The sequence below is a fragment of the Lepidothrix coronata genome, unplaced genomic scaffold (genome assembly GCF_001604755.1).
Source record: "Lepidothrix coronata isolate B3197 unplaced genomic scaffold, Lepidothrix_coronata-1.0 Scaffold91, whole genome shotgun sequence".
In the NCBI taxonomy this organism is placed as follows: domain Eukaryota; kingdom Metazoa; phylum Chordata; class Aves; order Passeriformes; family Pipridae; genus Lepidothrix; species Lepidothrix coronata.
The window spans coordinates 735,876-754,477 of record NW_016690271.1 but is presented as its reverse complement, the minus strand read 5'-3'; the positions used below and the strand labels follow the sequence as shown (position 1 = coordinate 754,477).

Here is an 18,602-nt window from a genome sequence, read left to right as displayed (position 1 = left end):
AACTGTATTGTGTAGGGTTTTTTCTGTTTTGTGTAATGTTTACAACTGTTCACTTAATGTTTCACTAGAAAAAGTGATTTGTTAGTGTAAAGTAGGAACTTTTTTTTTTTTGCAAAGATCTAAACACTTACTGAAAGTAAAAATCATTTTAGATTTTTATTAACAGCCATAACATACCCAGTAGACACAAACGACCTATTCCTGCCATTACTCATTAATGTAACTTTCAATGTGCAGAACTGGAAGCATCAATCATTCAACTGGAATCAGTGGGACTACAGCTCTGGGGTGGTGTTGATAACAGGCCTGGTCCCAGAGTTCAAGCTTCCTCTGTAATTTTAAAATACTGTTATGGCAGAGTCTTACCATTCACAACACTGCTGTACCAAATCCTTTACTTCTTAAACCTCAGCTTCTGTTGTGAACGTCATCAGCCTCTGCATCCTGTAATATTCTGCACCTGTTATGAGTTAAGCTAATGCTTCCATGTGCAACTTACTTTAACATTTTATAAGACATAAAGGGAATCAGAGACATGTATGTGACCACCACAATGGATAGACAAAGCTCTCCTTGACACATCCATGCTCAGAACCAGCTTAGCACAGAGGGTGGAGGTGATAGTGCAAGTGATTCTTACAACAGTTAGCAAAGCACATACCTTAGATCTCAACTGGAACGTGAGGGGGCTGTTGCTGACAATACATGTGCTGACACTGACAGATCACTTTTTTAAACAAAGACTGTCTGCGCGTTAAACTGTGTAAAAGCGTTTTCCTGTTGCAAGTCAAACAATTTACTGGACCAGGTTCAAGTTTTATTCTAAATATATAATTTTTTAAGTGTAACTAAAAGCTGTATTTTCCATTAATGTGTTTCTGCGTTGACTAGCTGGCTCCTTTTTAGAATATTAACTGTTTTCTGTATTTGACTTGTTGGATACAATATTTCAATTATTTTAAATGTGAAATTTCCAATTGCCAACACTGTATAATAAAATAATAAAAAAACCCCATCCTGTTTGCTATTTTCTTGACAAGTCTTTTGTTTTACAACTCCCAACAGATCTGCTACAAAGCTTTTGAAGTAGGGGAAAAGGAAATAGAAACAGCAGGAATAACCTGTGAAAGTCAGTGTCTGAAGGCAAAAGGCACATAAACATGTACGTGGTCCATCCCTCATGAAAGGTGTTTATATGGCAAAGGCGAGGAAGTTCTGCCTTCAAATAATTCTTTCTTTTCAACTTCCTCTGTGTCCTTGAAGAATCTTCCTACAGCTTCAGGGTCTGTTGCTATTTTATACAGGTGTTATACTGATTATTTGTTTAAAAAAAAAAGAAAAAGAATCAAATAGCATATAAATGGGAACCCAAGGAATACCTGGCAGATACAGCTGCATCCTGTGGAATCTTTATGTAGTACCTATTATGTTCATTTCTAGCAAAGCTTTTACACATGTTCTTGTCATCCAGCAAAGGAAAGGGCACCTGTTATTTGGAACTGAAGAGGAATAAAGACTGTCTTTTTACTTTCTACCCAGAGAACTTTGTGATGTTTGTTACCTATTAAGCCATGACCAAATACTCCTCAAGAGAATTATACAGTCAACGTTTTGAAACAGGTATTGAAGGAATTTCTCAAAATTGAAGATAATGAAAAGCAATGGAAATCTGAATTCTAAGACAGTTGCCCTACTGCAAAATTTAGCATTTTAATTCAGAATTTCTTCAGTAAAGTCTAATGAAGTATGTAACAAAACCCTGTTATTGGATATTTAACTGGGTGAGCTAAAGAAAGTAATAGTGAAAACAAAACATTGTTACTAACATTTGTTGGCTAACACAGCACAGTGATATTTCCAATTATTTAACCAGATCCTCCCTGTTAGTTTTGGGAAATGTTTTAGCATGTCCAGCCTTTCTGGGTAATGATCAGTGAAAACTAGAGAAACCACTTCAACTTCTACATTTCATTCATTGTTTTTACATATGCTGTCATCTCAGCATCTGCAATTTTCACAAAGTCTTGGAAAGTGTTCTGTTCTGGAGCAGTTGCTGGTCTTACAGAGACGCACTTGAAAATGTTCCTTTTTGCATCATAGTTTCCCATGCACCTGTGCACTCGGCCTCTAATTAGTCTTGGAAGCTCACGGTCCTTCATCAAAGCATAATAAACAAATAAAACAATTATGTCACCTACCACAGAAGCTTTCTGCATGGCTGGATTCTGAAGAACATCAAACAGAAGGAATTTACATCAGCTTTTTTGTTATCATCAACTACCTAAAAGCTAAACTGAAAGTCCCACCTTTTTTTCTGAAACAGAAGTCTAAGGATGCCTAAGTAGTGACAGGATTATTGCTCTAGTTTGGGATCAATATGGTGTAAGCATCCAGCCTGCCTTTTACACAGAATATTTCTGCTTTATCAGAACAACACATTATTAACTTCATAAAAGGGATTGGAGCCTGTGTTATGTACAGACACAGAATACTCACAATTTCATAAAACACACAAGGCAGGGTCTCCTTTCCATCTCTCAGGAGAAAGTTCTTTGCCCCATAAGCTCCAGGTGTGACTGCAGAATCCAGTGTGCCTGTGCCATTCACAGAAATTAGTCATGGTGTAAACAAAGAGCAGTACTAAGAATGATACCCCAAGACACCAAACATCATTTACTACACAAAACCACTGAGATATATCAAGTCAGCATCAGCTTTCTGTGGGAACACGTGCAAATCAACTTTAAATATCTGCAATCTTGTCAAAATAATAGCTGAGATGCCAACAGATTGTATATTCTTATTCACCTTGTTGTAAAGTTTAGTCATTTCAGCCTTTTGTCATGTTCATTTCTCAGACAACAGCAATTAAATGCAAAGTGTAATGCACTAAAAGTCTGTACCTATATTTAGAAGCATCCCAGACTTGAATCTGTTCCTACATTAATTGTATTAAGAATTATTGTAAAACCATACCTCTCTACAGAAGGTTCCTATAAAATAGGAAAATTGATTGTAACACATTTTAAAAACAAGGAAAGAGAATAAACAGCATGGAAGAAGTTTAAATGTTGGAAGATGACTGAATTATTAATTTTGTACCTATTTCAGTCACCTTTGATAGCTGAATGGATCTCCTAGAAGGAAAATTAGATGGTGCTCACAGCAACATTTTGTGGGTTTAAGTATTTCAGCTCTTGTGCCAAAAGTGAATAAAATTCTCTCACTGGTGCCCTACCATTATCATCAGTTATAGCCCAATCAACTGTGCTTACCTAAGACTTCAAATAACAGTGCAGTTTTGTAAGAATATTGACTCCAGTGCCTCAGACTTTCAATGACTGCAGACAGGATTCGCAAAGAATTCCTTTTGTCTCTAATTTTTATTTGAGATGATGGAACTTCCTTTCAGAGGAGGACAAAAGCTCAAGTTAGACATATACACTCATAATTTTGAAAGGCACATAGACATTTATATATTATGCTAAATAGCCAATATTTACATTAGAGTATTTGTTCAGAATATACAAACAACTCCCTGCAAGTTTATAACAATGTTGAGGATTTGTAGTTATTATAGTATGAAAATCTCAATTCTAAATTTTCAGAAACTTAAGTGTTTACTAAGACAGCTTGGGCTGACAAAAGCTTCATCTTTCATCAGTTTTCTTTTTTTTTTTTTTACTGCTTTCTTCATTGTGTATTCCTATTAACTCTCCCCATAAGTTTTACCTGACTTTTTTCTTCTGGGACAAAATCAATTTGGTTTTCATTCATTTTATTTTGCTGAATATTGTAGTTAAATCTATATGCTGGACTATGACCCTGCAGACTTCTTGGTGCAGGGTTAGGTTTCACTGGCCACTGTCCTTTAGCTGTGTTTGTCTGGCTGGTTTCTGTTTTGAGGAGCTGAGATGAATTACGGTTACCAGGGGGTTTTTGCTGCTGGACAGTTTTCCAATTATTTGAAAGGTTCCCAAACTTTCGAGTAATTCCACCATCAGACCTTGAATCTGCTGTGTTACTCAGAGTATACTCATTTCTGTTCCTGCAATGCAACATCAGACACAGTTCAGTATCACAGTATCTGTTCTGAATACTCAGATACGTAATTAAGGTATATAAAAGTAATCTTTGTATTGTTGTTTTAGCTTTAAAAACATCCAGACTCATAGCACTTGAGTATACACTGAAATAAATCCACATGCAGGGCAGGGATCACACCTGTGCATAAATCCAGCTGACTTCAACAGGCCTTAAAACTTCGCTCAATTATTATCCTGCCCTGTACAAGGGATCTTTCCTGATCCAAGAGTCACATTTTTTTCCATGAGTCTAAAGTAAAATAAACAAAGTTTCTTCTGAGAGTGATGTTTCCAAATTCTTCTACCACCATCACTGAGGAAATCATTTTACAACAAACTCTAGTGCTGACATTATTATTTCTAACACAGTTCTTTAATAAAGGCAGCTCAGAAATTCCTCCTGTTCCATTTTGTCTCGTTTGAAACATTCACTCTCTTTTTGCCCTTGGAAAGGAACAGGAGGAAGGGAACAAATGGACAGTTGTAACATTGCTGGAAGTTTTCCTGCCAGCTCCAGGCATCAGAGTCTGTCAGCTTTTCCTGAATCTGTAAAAGCACAGTTATGTTCAGTCTTAATTAAAAGTTTTTATATAAAATAAACTGATAGAATCTTATTTGAGTCTATTGATAAATTTGGGTTGGAAGTGGGCCAAACTTCAAGTAAAGGCAAATCTCAAAAAATTACCAGCAAAATTCAATCAACTTTTACGGTAAGACTGAATTATAGGCCTGATATTAGGTCTAATTAATAGGCCTCATTAAGTACACTGGAAAGATATGTCATTTCAGTGGGGTTTGGCTCATAACCACAATGTAATTATTTAGGACTACAGTGATGATCTGAGAATTAAAAGGGTCTCTCTGAATGCTACAGGAATATGGGAAAATGTAAGATGTATTTTCACATGAGAACAAAAAGGAAGGATAATAGACATTAAAGACTCCACCAACCTGCAGGCAGCCAAGTTTTTTCCAGCATTTGCTAAATTAAACTTTGATGCATTTGGTGGTTTCATGAGGGAAGGAGCCATCTGATGTCCTGTTTGGCTTTCAAATATAAGTTTAAAGTATCAGTGACATAGTAGCAGCTTTATTGCAAGACAGACACATGGATCATAGTTTGTGAAACAATTAGTATCCAAATAAAAATCAAAAAGCAACAAATAACCTGCTTTTACATACCCACTGTTTGCTGCTTTCTGCAGTTCAGCCACTTCTGGGTTTGCAGTTCCCCAGCCTAATTTTCAAAAGGCAAAGGATTGAATATGGGTACAAACAGAGAAGATTGAAAAGTAATAGGTTTATTATGTAGGGCTCCTACTCTGTATCTGCTTAATGTCCCACAAACAGGCTCACACAGGAAGGAGAAGGTGGGAAAAAAAAAAAAGGGAATGGGATCCTTTGATATTTGTAATTATAAGGCAACTTCTAACAAGTAGGTTGCTTCTCTAGACAACGGTTCATTTACAAACATTAGACTTGTTAGCAACAGAGACTTTTTTACTGTATTATAAGGAAACTTTTTAACTTTATTACAAGTAGACCATAATGAAAGCACTAAAGGCAGAATTCTACACTGTTCTTTCCAAGCCCAAACTGAAGAACAGAAGTTCCTTTCTGGACTACAAGAAAGACATCTTATAAATGTTTCTTCTTGTAACACAGGACTTGAATGTTGATTGAAATCTACTGAAAACAAAAGGTCGGTTTCAAGAGACTCGATTTAAATGCCAGTGCTACTTCATTCTCCAACACACAAAGAGTCAAACTCCCTCTAGGCACAAAGTATAAAAAGCTCAATTGTATGGAGGAGAAAGAAGTTTCCTGGAGGACAATTTTTACATAATGAACTTTTCAGAAATAGATATAAAGGGCGCATAAAGTTCTTGATAAAGACAATGTCTGATTACTCAGAATACAATCAGGAAGTTAAGATTTATTTGATTTAGAGCCTCTACAAAAATAAAATATATATTATTTACCAAATGATGTGGGAGAGAAGTCATATGTACGAGTCCCAGAACCGGCACCTGGCTCATTTTTAATTGGATTTGAAGTGAGGGGCTGTCTAGTTCTTTTTTTCTGATTGAACAGTGGTACAGGCAGACAACCTAAAATTAAAATTCAAGTAATAACACCATATTAATAGCAAAGCACTTAAAATAAATAAATAAAATGACTTACCAGTTATTTTACATCACCCATAGGAATTACATTTCATAAACACATAACAGACCATTCCCTTGCAGAACTCACATTCCCAGCCCTCTGTCTTGTGAAGGAAACCTTTCCCTGAGTGGCCAGTTCCTTGAATCCAGCCAAAATCTTGCCCTGGGCTGCAATAAACAGGTAACCGTTGAAGTCCACTCAGGAAATGGGGATCTAGGGCTGAATTCTGAACATCCTGTGTGCACACTGCATGTATAGTTATGTGTGTGTATATATATATAAAAATATATATTTATATATAAAAGGATAATGAGGTGTGAATGGTAAAGCACAAAACAAGGGCCAGTACCTGCTGTGCTGCGAGTTGAGGTGTCACCAAAACTCCTTTTCATTTCTTCGCTGAGTCTTAACAGGCAACGATGTATTGATTACTCCAGATTCGCTGTATGGAAGTTAGATAAGCAAAGTAAACTAATTAATGCCGTAAACACATCCAAATTTTATGTGATTTTGGCAGTTTCTGCGAACTCTGCAGACCCAGTGACTGGCATCACTTCAGACACAAGCCTAAAACATACAAGCAGCTGTACTGCATTTAGAAGATCCACAGGTACCTACATAACATGCAACTGGTTTTTGCAGATTAAAGGCCCAAATGATTACATTTTTTAAGTAAAAGTTGCATTCTCTACTTTTTTTAAGTGCTGAAAAAATATTGAATTCGCTCCTGAATTTAAAAGTACACATATATCCAAATACAAGTATTTTTGTTTTAAAATTCCTGAAAATGAAACACTAATAAAAAAATGCGTATTTATAAATTGCAGCCAAAGGTGATGGCAAGGTACAAAGCTTTGAAGACAAAACCAGTTTAATTATTATGTGAAAAATAGCATTATGGTTCAAAAATAAACTTATTTTCTGTACTTCATGGTACAGATCTAAAGCCTTTAGCCAATTCCCTCATACATAAAATACATCACAAATGAAAAAGACATTACTATAACCCAAATATTACAAACAGAAGAAATATATATTACCATGTTAGGTATAGGTAGTTTGCCATATTTGTTTTTTGATTAATCTATTTGTAATCTTTGTGTATTACTGTACACATTGAGGATACTACAGAGACTGTATGCAGCTTTACTTGCTATTTTATCAGATTTAGCTACTGGTGCATATTGTCTTCAGTGGCATATGAATAATACTGCATATTTAGATGTATAAATAATACAAGACATTCCCTCTACATTTATTTTGATCTGACAGTTAACCATACACAGCTATTAAAGATGTTAATAAGAATGAAGCGCAGCTTCTACCACAGCTGACTAATAGATCAATTTAGTCTTTACTTCTGTGAGATACATCAATTACACGTGCGATGACATTAAAGCAGCCTCTAGTCCATTGTTGTTATACAATTTAAAGCATATTCCTAGCACTATGAAACCTAATGGCCCCCAGTAAAACACTTGTAAAATAAAACCCCATTAAGTTTTACATTTCAGTTTATAGAGAGCTTTTGCACCGCATAGGAGCTTAGAGCGTGTTGTTTTCTGGCCTCTTCTGAAGATAAGCAACTAAAACCCAGAGAAAAAGCTGTAGAAAAACAGTAAGCTCAGGCAGAGCAGGGCGACCCTCGGCAGTGCCTCACACGGAGGGGCAGCGCCGGCCGCGGGCTGAGGGTTCTGACGGCGTTGGGCGAGCCTGAGGGTGTGGAGTGAGGGTCAGCCCTGAGGGACCGGGCGGAGGGACAGGGGTGAGGGTCAGCCCTGAGGGAGTGGGCTGAGGGACAGGGGTGAAGGTCAGCCCTGAGGGAGTGGGCTGAGGGACAGGGGTGAGGGTCAGCCCTGAGGGAGTGGGCTGAGGGTCAGCCCTGAGGGACAAGGATGAGGGACAGGGGTGAGGGTCAGCCCTGAGGCGAAGCCCGCCAAAAATAACGGACACTCGGCCGCGCTCAGGCGGTGCGAAAATGGCGGGAAGGCGCTGCGGGAGCCCCGCTGAGGGAACCCCCCGGCCCGGGCTGGGGCGAGGAGCGAGGTTCCCAGGAACCATTAAATCACTAAATCAGTCCTCGGTGGGGCTTAATTACCACCTGTAAACTGGCCCACGTGGTGTCCAGCGTCAGCCTAAGAGAACAGGGGCAGGAGCTGAATCCCCACAAATGTGTGAACACAGACGTGGATGTAAATAAAATTATCCACAGTTTCACGTTGTTTTCCTCTTCAACCACTGTTCTGGCTTTTACACGTGGCTGGTTTCAACTGTGTAAAACCTTAGTGCTTGGCGTGCTTGGAGCCTGTGTTGTAATGCTTTTTCTTCAGCCTTGGAAGGCTCTGGAGAGCCACATTGCAGTTCTATACACTATATATATACACACAAACACGTACCTTCATGACCTTAAAGCTAGGCTTAGTTTCATTTACATGTTATTATTACATACGTTTTTCAGCTTGTGGCTTGCACTCCAAGCTCTCAGATGCACTACCACACATCTGTATGTAGCACATCAAGCCAATCTGAATTCTTAATAAACTAAATATCCTACATAATTTTTCAGAGTGCAAACATTGGCAAAGCACGGGAACAAGGGATTAGTCCCAGTGTTTATTTCTGAAGAGTTAAAACGTTCCAAGTGTTTACATTTATCCCCAAATTGGCAGGTGCCTGTCCTGGGAGACCAGGAGTTAAAGCGTTTGGACCGTAAGTGCTCTAAGGGGATAAAAGAAACCTCCAGGGCTTTGGTTCCTAAACTCATGTTTGGAAATTCACTGTCACTGTCCTAAGAACACTGCTCTCAGGAGACAAACTTCTTGCATGTTAAATGAGGTAAGCGCACAGACGATCTCTGTGTTTCATTCAGCTTTTTGAAAGGAACTATAACCATTACAGTGCTAGCGGCAATAAAAGACAAACTATATGTTCTAGCCCTGCACATTTGCATTTTGCCATTTATTCCTCAAACTGACGCCGTGTTTAAATGCAGCAAACCCAGATACAGATCACGAATCGTGTTTTTGGGCAGTGTGTCAATGGTCATTTTGGCACCACCACTGAAGAGACGGGTCAAAGGACAGCACAGACTGTCCAGAGCTGTAAAATACAACTTTACTACTTTGTTTAATAAATTACTTACTCTGATTAAATATCTGACAGCTTCTAAGTACAGGAGTAATACAGTTGAGTGTTTAAGTAAACAGTCTCTCTGTATTAACTTGCTGTAAGGTTCAGCAAATCTGAATGCATAAACTGAAACAGAGAGAGGAACTTTTGTAGGAAATATATTCCTGGCAGAACTTGTCTAGATAAATCCTGTTTAGCTTTTCCTAGACCTACATTCTGTCAGCCTGGGTTATAAAGCCTCTCCCAGGCACTAGCCAAACACTCTCTGTCACTGGAGTGTAATCTTAATAAAAAGGAATTGTTCAATAAACATTCTTTATTCCCTTGCAGTATAACATTTTTTTATGTTTATATTGCGTGTTAGATACTAATTGCAAATACTTCTGTCACTGACAGCAGTAAAACTTATTTTTCTGTTATTAAGACTGTTTATTCTAAATGCTTTGATCCTCAGGATGGAAGTTACAGCTGCTCTTTGGCTTAAGTTTCAGAAGCCTTTTCAAAAGCTTTTGGAAATGGAAGAAAAGTTGCTGACTAAGTTTTTTTTGGGGGAAGAACACAACTATTGTCCCATCGTGGTCTAGATCTGTTTCCTTTTTAGTAAGAGACTGCAGAAGTTAGAGGGTTGTCCCTGGCAAAGTTGTTTCAGTGTGTTAGAGGTCTGTGTTAGCAGATCCCGAGATAGAACTGGAGCCAGGAACGCTTGGTAAGTCAGTCATGGATAAATTGCACTGTAATTTCAGCTCCTGTTCCTTCTAATCACTGTTCTTCAGATTTCTAAAACGAAAAAGGTCGTACGAGCCCCAACGTGCTTTGAGGAACTCAGCTGTTCTTGGTTTTTTAGATTAAAATACTTGATGTTTCAGCATTTTGTGCAGGACTAGAGCCAAGATATGGTTCTTATTCTACTGGTTTTGCTCCCTTTAAATTATTCTGTCCTTGTATAGCATAATATTTAGGCAACCAAACGTACACGAGAATACTTGTTACGCGTAGTTTGCAGTGCAAAAATGTCAGATATATAAGTGCATTATTAAAGTTTACATTTAAAAAGTCTTTTATACTGTCATTAGCACAGGATTTACCTACACAGCATATATTATTAGAGGTTTCCTGGAGAAGTTAACTTTTGAACTGTGTAACAGTACCATGAGCAGCCTTGGAGACGTTACTAAATACGGAAACCAGAGGGGAGGCTCCTTGGGAGGGAGGAGGGTCAGGTTGGCAACTCCCACCTCAAAACGGGAGTCGAGAACTCTTAGAGAAATGTTCATTCACTTTCTCTCCCATCTGACCTAAACAGGCTTAAAGAGTCTCCTACTGAAAAGAAATTTTTTTTTTTTCTTTTTGGAGGCAAACGTTTTACTTTACCATTATTTTCTGGTTTGCCTTCAGCAATTGTCAGAGCTGCTGAAAAGCATGACTTCCTCTTCCTCCTCCTCCTCCTCTGCTCTTGCTGAACCTCCGGTGAGACGGGTCGGTATCTTCGGGGGAACTCATGGCAATGAGTTATCAGGGGTGTTACTGGTCAGGCACTGGCAAGAGAACGGAGCTGAGATCCAAAGACCTGGAATGGAAGTGAAACCATTTCTCACCAACCCCAGAGCTGTGGAGAAGTGCACGAGATACATTGACTGTGATCTCAACCGGGTTTTCAACCCTGACAGCCTTGGGTAAGAACAGTTGGACTTTCTGTTGTTTTACTTTTAAAACTGCAGTTTTTAAAAATCCTTTCCAGATTAAAACGTTAACACGAGTTCCACTGCTGTTTTAACTGTGCGGTCACATAACTGAAATCCCTGACCTTTAACCCAAAAAAGAATGAACTGCAGGAGTGTTAACAGATTCATTCCTACTGCTGGCAGAATGATTCTCGAGCCAACACGTTACCTTAAACACAGCATTTTAAAACAGTATTAGATCAGCTGTATTTGTGTGAATTGGAGTATCACAGTTCTGGGTTGCAGAGTCATTATTTCTCACGTCTTGTGCAATTTAGCTTTGGAGCTCTCCTGAATACAATTACACTTGCAGGAAATGGCAGATAAAAGCAATTTAAGTGTTGACATCTGAGTATCTGAAAGAATAGCACACAAAGCAGGGAAATGTATTTAATTCCACTTATGTACAGTAAAAGATGAAAACTTGAAATCAGCTAAATTAGAAATAATCTATGGCAAAAGGATAGCCAAAAAATCTCAATAATTTAACTGACTCATTATTTTAGAAGAAATGCAACCCGTAATTACTGTAAAATAGTAACTCATTTTACATTTTGAATAGGATTTGAAGTTTCTGTGCTCTTGAGATACCTATTCCAGAGGTGTACTTTGCTGCATAAACATTCTTATTCTTGGTATAGTTGCATGCTAACCAGGTAATTCTGTTTCAGAACACTTTTAATGGTAAAGGTGAATACCACTGAAGGAAATACATATTGCATATATTTTGCAAACATAGTTACTCTTACCCTGCACACCTTTTCAGCTGCCTTTTCATCTTAGAATTTTTTTGTTGATTATTATATCTAAGATAAGCAGATGTTAACACATAAGCGTTGAGGTCATTCTTTTAATTGTTTACTTAGGAAAAACATACAAAAACCAAAAGTGGTTTTGTTTGCTTTCAGCTGCTTTGAACATAAAACACTTGAAAAAACAGCAGATTAAGACACCTGCAGGTTGTCTTCATTTTTTAAATAAAACTCCTCAGTAAATCCTATGAAGTTGCCTGGTCCTGTTAAAGCACTACTGACCGTTTGGAGTAGCTCCCTGTGATCCCTTTCAGTGTAGAACCTTCAAGATTATAAATTAAGATTTTACAAAATAAGAAAAAGGAGAGTGAAACCCTTATACTACTCCAAGTAATGGTGTAAGTCCCATTGGCTTCAATAAGAAGCATAAATTTAACAGTCTTATGTGAAGAAACCTCAAATTCCAAAGACAGAACTAAAGGATACAAAGGTAGATTATGTGATACATAGAGTCAGAAATAGAAAAAGGAGCTTTAGAGGCTCACATAAAAAAAATCTAATCCACCTCCATCACACCAGTGGATCAACTGCATATAGATATTCCTAGCAGATTATGTCTTGCCATTTCTAATGATCCAGCAGTGGTGATCCCATAATTTTCCTCAGCAACCTCCTGTGATGCTTAAATACCCATGCAATTAGTAAGGTGTTTTGTTAGCATTTCACAAAAAACTTCCTTTGTGCAACATAATACCGGTATTTCTTACAAAATTCAAATATTACAAAGCTCGAGCTGTATTGAGAAAGAAAATTGAATTTAGTGCAAAACACTGTAGGTGTGTCTGGATCGTACTTGGGTGGTGTCCCAAGCCTGTCATCCAAACCAGATTTACTGTCCACAGGGACCAGGTCTGAGGCCACAGAGGCTTTATACGCTGTTCTTACACAGGATAGATGTGTCCTGTGTCCTACAGAGCCCTCACACACACTGGAAGCAGATCCCAGACATTTCCTTAGGCTGAGACCATTTTTTTTTAAAGCATAATACAGGCTGAGTCACCTGAAATCACAAGTGTTAAAACTTAGGAGGAACAGATTTGAGGCAGCAAAATATTCTGTGAGCTTTGAGACTCAGGAGGGCTGAAAGCAATGGAATATGAGAAGACAAGAAATAAAACAAGTTACAAAAGACCTTGAGAGTGATGTCCAAGGCAAAACATCATGGACTGATGTCTGAGTATTGTCATCAGTAGGAGGTGGATCCAATCTTGGAAGTGCTTCAAGATGTTGATAAATTTTTAGTTGGTTTTATGCATGAGGGAAATTTTGGGATGTAAAGAAATGAGAGAAGTAAATTGTCTCCAGCTAAAATCAGACTGAATGATTCTAACACCCTTCTGCACAAGACACATAACTGTAACACCTGGGGAACAACCCCACTTGCTTTTTTCAAGCACAAATTCAGCCAGTTTTAAGACTTTGGTAATTAAATAGGTGATTTCAACTCCAGTCCATTATGGAATTAAAGTCAAAAGAAAAGGCTATACATGTTTTGTTGACTGTAAAGCCATGGAATGAGCTCACTAATTTCTTTGTGCTGATATTAACAGCAGGCCAGTGGTGGAAGATATTCCATATGAAGTGAGAAGGGCTCAGGAAATCAATCATATATTTGGTCCAAAAGGTAGTGATGATGCCTATGACCTTATTTTTGACCTTCACAACACCACTTCTAACATGGGTGGTACCCTTATTCTTGAAAACTCCAGGGATGACTTTACAATTCAAATGGTTCATTATATCAAGGTAAAACTAATTTAAATGAACTATTAAAATAGATTATTAGTTGTAATGTTGTATTACTATATATTATTTTGTAGTTTCTTTAAATATACTATTTTTTATTCTGCAAAACTGTTTAAAGTATTTAATTACTCATAGGATGTTTTTTTTTTAATCAGAGATAATTAATAATTTGATTATAATATCAGGTAATTCAGATTTTAAATCATCATAATAATCTTCATGTATTAAAATGAGCATTAGTAAGACTGATGGGCAAAAAGGAATGCTTAGAATAACAACTAAGAAAATTAATGTAATTTAATCTGCTTTCACACTGATCTGTCAGGAACTTGGATAAATTTGGGTCACACATGCTAAATAGTTAAACATTAATTTCATTAAATAAAGACATGTAAAAAATAATGGAACTGGGTAATGAGAAATGTTCCCTTCATCAGTATTTATAGGAATAGAGATATGGCTTTAGAATCTGTTTGATTCTGCTGTTCCTGAAGCTGATAAATTTTAATAGAGTCAGGTTTGCAAAAGTGCTGGTTGAATTCTAGTGACAGTGACTGATGGAATCCAGGTTGGGCCAAAGGTGTGGAATTTTAATATTTTTCCTTAGAAACAAGGTCTATTTTAACATTTTAATTTTTTCTTATGATATGTATTCCCTGTAAATCTTTCTAAGATATTTGGAGCTACAGAAAACTAAAATTACATGAAGGGCAATGGTGGGCAGTCATCAAGAAAGATGTCTAATCCAGCAAAAACAGCAAAAAAGAAGATTGAAATAAGGCTTAATTCACAGTCTGTGTCCTCATAACAGAATCTAACATTTAAAAACAAAATAAAACCAAAACAAAGTTGAAATCTGCTTTAGAGTATTTCAGTTCTAAGTTTTGGAACCCTGCTGAGGAGATTTTTCTCTGCTGGCAGTCTCAGACTAGAACTGTGCTCAGTTGTGGTTCAGTGGAGCTGCCTGGCCCCAGTTAATGGAACTGAGACCAACAAACACAGCTTTGTGCATTTTCTAAAGATGTCCTACTTCCTTGAGGGCCTTGAAATAAAGGCAACATATTGAAGACATTGTGTAAATCACTTCTGCATCAGTAATCTTTTGTGGCACAACATTTTAAACCATTTGCATAACAAAGACATCTTTAAACCGTCTCCACAGAAGGCTTTGGCTCCAGAACTCTGCCCTGCTCTGCTCATCGAACATCCCAGCCTGAAATATGCAACAACTCGATCTGTAGCAAAGCATCCTGTCGGTAAATATGAAAACCAAAGACTATTTTAAGCCACCATAAATGATTTAAAACATGGCTGTTTCCAGATGTGCTCGTTTCACTGTGTTATGATCACCAGTAGTTGTTTGTTTGACAAGATGCTTATTGAATTGAATTTATATGGTTATTCATTCTTCTGAAGAGTTCTCATTTACACAATCAGAGTTCTGGCTTGCAAAATACAGGAGCCAGATGGAAATTCTTAAACTCAATTAACTCACTTTTTGCAGAAAATATTTATAATATATGAGGAGAAGGAGGAAGTAACAGAACCAGAAAATCAATGTTTATGTCCTCTAAATAAGGCTGAAACACTGTTTGTTAGTCAGGAAGAGATGATGTGATAAAGGAAGGGGGAACCGATGTTCTGCATGGAATTGGTTAATTTTTTCATTTACAGAATCATAACCATAACCAAAAAATAATCATTACTTTGCTTTTCCTATTAAACAATGAATTCTCTAAAATGCAGCATGGATAGACAGCATGAGGAAAAGAATAAGAGAAACAAATACATATTGGCTCTTTCTCTTACCCTCATAGCACACTCAAAAACGTACATACAATTCTTTAACTGACCCAGATTGGTGAGCTAAATTATCTGTTGCCTTAAATCTCACAGAACTGTGCTTTACAATTCTTCTTAAAAACATCAAACATTGACCCATCAGACGCCTATTTTTGCTGTGCAGTGTAAGCCTGTGTTATGTTATTGCAACATTAATAATCTCCCTCATCTGCACACAGGAGTCGAGGTGGGGCCCCAGCCACAAGGTGTTGCTAGAGCTGATGTTTTGGACAAAATGAGGAAGATTGTCAAACATGGCCTTGATTTTGTGCAGCTTTTTAATGAAGGTAATGAGAGATTACAACCTCTCATGTCATGTCAGTGGGCTGTTTTAAGAGAATATTTAAAATAGGTTGGGCTACAACATTTTCACCCTTAAACAGGTACAAAGGGATGGGGAGGGAATTGCTCTCTAAAATGAAAGTCAATACATTTGGTAAGATTTGGTCAGACCAGGGTACTATCTAAAATACATCCTGACAAAATAGGTATTTAAAATTCTTTCAGAGTACATTTTATCAGTGAGGTTTGGTTTGTTTTTGGTTTTTTTTTTCTTGGAAGTAGAAGGAAAATAATGCAGTTTTGCATGTCAGAATTTCCATTCTTGTGCTGGAATGGTAAAGATTAAATACCACTGATACCATTCTGTGCTGTGCAGCATTACCAAACACAGGCCTTTCACTGATTTCTTCGTCTACAAAATAGATCTTTTTAACTATACAGGGAAAAGTCACATTTCAGCAGCAAATTTAAGCCTGGGCTTCATATGCTACAACATGTGACTGGATCATCATTTTGCAACTCACTTTGAGGGAATAACCCAATGGTTTGAGCCATTCTCAAGAGAATAAATAATGTATTGTTCTTTTTAACAGGCAGTTGTTCATTTTGACATTAAATTACATTTATTCTTTCTAGGAAAGGAATTTCCACCGTGTACAATCGAGGTTTTTAAAATAATGGAGAAAGTAGATTATCCCAGGAATAAGAATGATGAAATTATTGCTATTATTCACCCTAAACTGCAGGTAAATGCTAGAATAGTTTCTATTTCTGACATTTTCTACGTATTCTTGTGTTGCTCCTGCTACATTGTTGTGTATTTTAGTAATAAATATTTAAAATGCCAATATTCCCAATGGGTTCATTGAATACTGCAGACATTCCCTATGGTTCACTAAGGTCATCACTATTTCAGGGACTGACTTGGGAATCACTGAATCTGAAATAAGTTATGAACCTAAAACTGAAAAGGAAAAGGCAATATGATAGCTTATATTTTAAAATATAAATCTCATTTTGAATTCTAAAATTTTTTAGAATATATTTAATCAATTGTGAGCATCTGCAGTTTCCTTCTAGTTCAGCTCTACCAGCCTGAAAATGAGGGCCAGACATCCAAAATTACCAGCTGCAGATTAAAAGGAATTCTTCTAAAAGCTTTTGTCATAAACTGCAGAAATTATAATTATTGAGCATAAACTCAGGAATTACAGAATATATAAAAACTTGAAAGTAAATATATCCTATTTATTTTCTTTCCCTAAGGATCAAGACTGGCAGCCACTGAACAACGGTGATCCTCTGTTTTTGACTCTTGATGGAAAAGTAATTCCATATCAAGGGAACTGCACAGTCTATCCAACATTTATTAATGAAGCTGCATATTATGAAAAGAAACAAGCTTTTGTAAAAACAGAGAAAATTAAACTCAATGCAAAACACCTCAGGTCCTCAGTCTCAAACCAGAGCACTTCTTAAGAGTTTATTATGGATTTTCTGTAAAAAAAGTGTGTTTCTTTGTGAAATCCAGGGTCAGTCAGCAGTAATTCATGGAATAAATAGGTAAATGCAGAATCTAATTTTAAATTGTAATTTAATTAACCTTGCTGAGCACTTTTAAGATGAGACATACTGTCAGAATGCTGATTATGACTCCTGTTTACTTGTTCTAAAGGATTCCTAGAGATGTAAAGAATATTTTATGAAGTTTTTATGAAGATGCTTATCCACAAAACTACATTATATATAAAAAACTTACAGTTTTTCTATTTTATAACCCCAAACCTCCAATAACCAACACTTTTTAAAATGGAGTGAGATCCTTGAAACTAATTCCTCGGATAAACTTACAAAATGTGAGACAAAGGAAAAGCTGAGGAGAGAGAAACAAAGGTATATAATAAATGATATTATCTGCATATGTGACTAATTCCCACTGTGCTGAAGTGGAGGCCTTGGGGTTTGTTTTGTTTTTCTTTTTATACTTACAAAGATAAAAATAAGCTAAAAATACAGGATTCCTGAGAAAAATACACTAAAATGAAATGTAAAGCTTTTTCAAGTATTACAAGATTTATTCAAGCTCTTTCTGATTGAACATTGATTCAAAGACAGAAAGGGTTGACTTTAGGAAATACTGAGTAGCTGGAAACATACTGGAGCAATACTGAAATTCAGAAAGAAAAGATGTGCTTAACCAGTGAACCTTTAGAAGAAAATTTCTATTGCAATGGAAAAAACCAGAAGTTTACAGTCATTTAACTTCCTAGATGTATCCACCTTATAACTTATAACTGCTTATAACATTTTCCAGACAAAACTTCCATCAACTGTTGCACCCCAAAAGTTTTCAGAGAAAAAGGCAAAATTTAAGCAATTACTTGGGTTTTGATGAAGAGCAATGCACAAACCATACCTGAGTATTTCAGAATGGAAATTCGGAAGGATTCCATATGGGGAGACTTCTCAGAATTTTGAGACTTGTTCTGTATCTGCAGAGAGAAAGTCTGTCATAGGAACTGAGAAAGAGAAGAAAATGGGGGCTTAATTTATTTTCTTAAGTTGTTTTTAACATACTTGACAATTTAGTGATAAACATTAAGAACTTTCATAAGGATACTCTAATTAACTATTAACTGAAAGACTAATTGTCCAGATAACTCCCACATTATACCTTTTGAAAAGTGATGTCTTCCTTATTTACTACTAAATTTAAAGTATTTTTTCCTTGTCTTTGTGTAACTCCTATGGCAATCAAATAAAAACAGAGGACAGAATGTTTATTGAGTTACAAGTTTTATTTCTTTAATTTAAAT

At 36.7% G+C, this 18,602-nt stretch overlaps 2 protein-coding genes across 11 annotated transcripts in view; one reads left to right on the top strand and one right to left on the bottom strand.

The window, feature by feature from the left end:
- The window catches only part of SPATA22 (spermatogenesis associated 22), a 72,830-nt gene extending 64,113 nt beyond the window's left edge, over positions 1-8,717 (bottom strand). For 6 of the 10 annotated variants that reach the window (XR_001875882.1, XR_001875883.1, XR_001875884.1 and 3 more), the window contains exons 1-8: positions 7,762-8,717; positions 6,604-6,696; positions 6,068-6,196; positions 5,268-5,322; positions 5,037-5,132; positions 3,733-4,048; positions 3,276-3,405; positions 2,497-2,594 (exon numbers count right to left, since the gene is read on the bottom strand). Coding sequence is in view for 5 of the 10 variants with exons in the window: in XM_017821536.1 (XP_017677025.1) it covers positions 2,497-2,594; positions 3,276-3,405; positions 3,733-4,048; positions 5,037-5,132; positions 5,268-5,322; positions 6,068-6,196; positions 6,604-6,646 (867 nt within the window). In the remaining 5 variants the exon portion in view is untranslated. Of the gene's footprint in view, positions 1-65; positions 2,226-2,496; positions 2,595-3,275; positions 3,406-3,732; positions 4,049-5,036; positions 5,133-5,267; positions 5,323-6,067; positions 6,197-6,603; positions 6,697-7,761 lie in introns of those variants that run through there. The other 4 variants (XM_017821534.1, XM_017821539.1, XM_017821535.1 and 1 more) reach the window with 4 other exon arrangements.
- Positions 8,718-8,829: 112 nt separating this feature from the next.
- On the top strand, positions 8,830-18,555 carry ASPA (aspartoacylase). Its single transcript, XM_017821542.1, has 7 exons — positions 8,830-9,089; positions 10,779-11,056; positions 13,467-13,662; positions 14,825-14,918; positions 15,684-15,791; positions 16,423-16,532; positions 17,053-18,555. The coding sequence occupies exons 1-7, from the start codon at positions 9,078-9,080 to the stop codon at positions 17,263-17,265; spliced, it is 1,011 nt and encodes a 336-aa protein (XP_017677031.1). The 5' UTR covers positions 8,830-9,077; the 3' UTR covers positions 17,266-18,555.
- Positions 18,556-18,602: the final 47 nt, after the last annotated feature.

Excerpts from the sequence above, each read along its gene's own strand:
- ASPA (XM_017821542.1), top strand. Across the intron at positions 15,792-16,422 it reads TGTGCAGCTTTTTAATGAAG|GAAAGGAATTTCCACCGTGT; the intron begins GTAATGAGAGAT and ends TATTCTTTCTAG. Across the intron at positions 16,533-17,052 it reads TTATTCACCCTAAACTGCAG|GATCAAGACTGGCAGCCACT; the intron begins GTAAATGCTAGA and ends TCTTTCCCTAAG.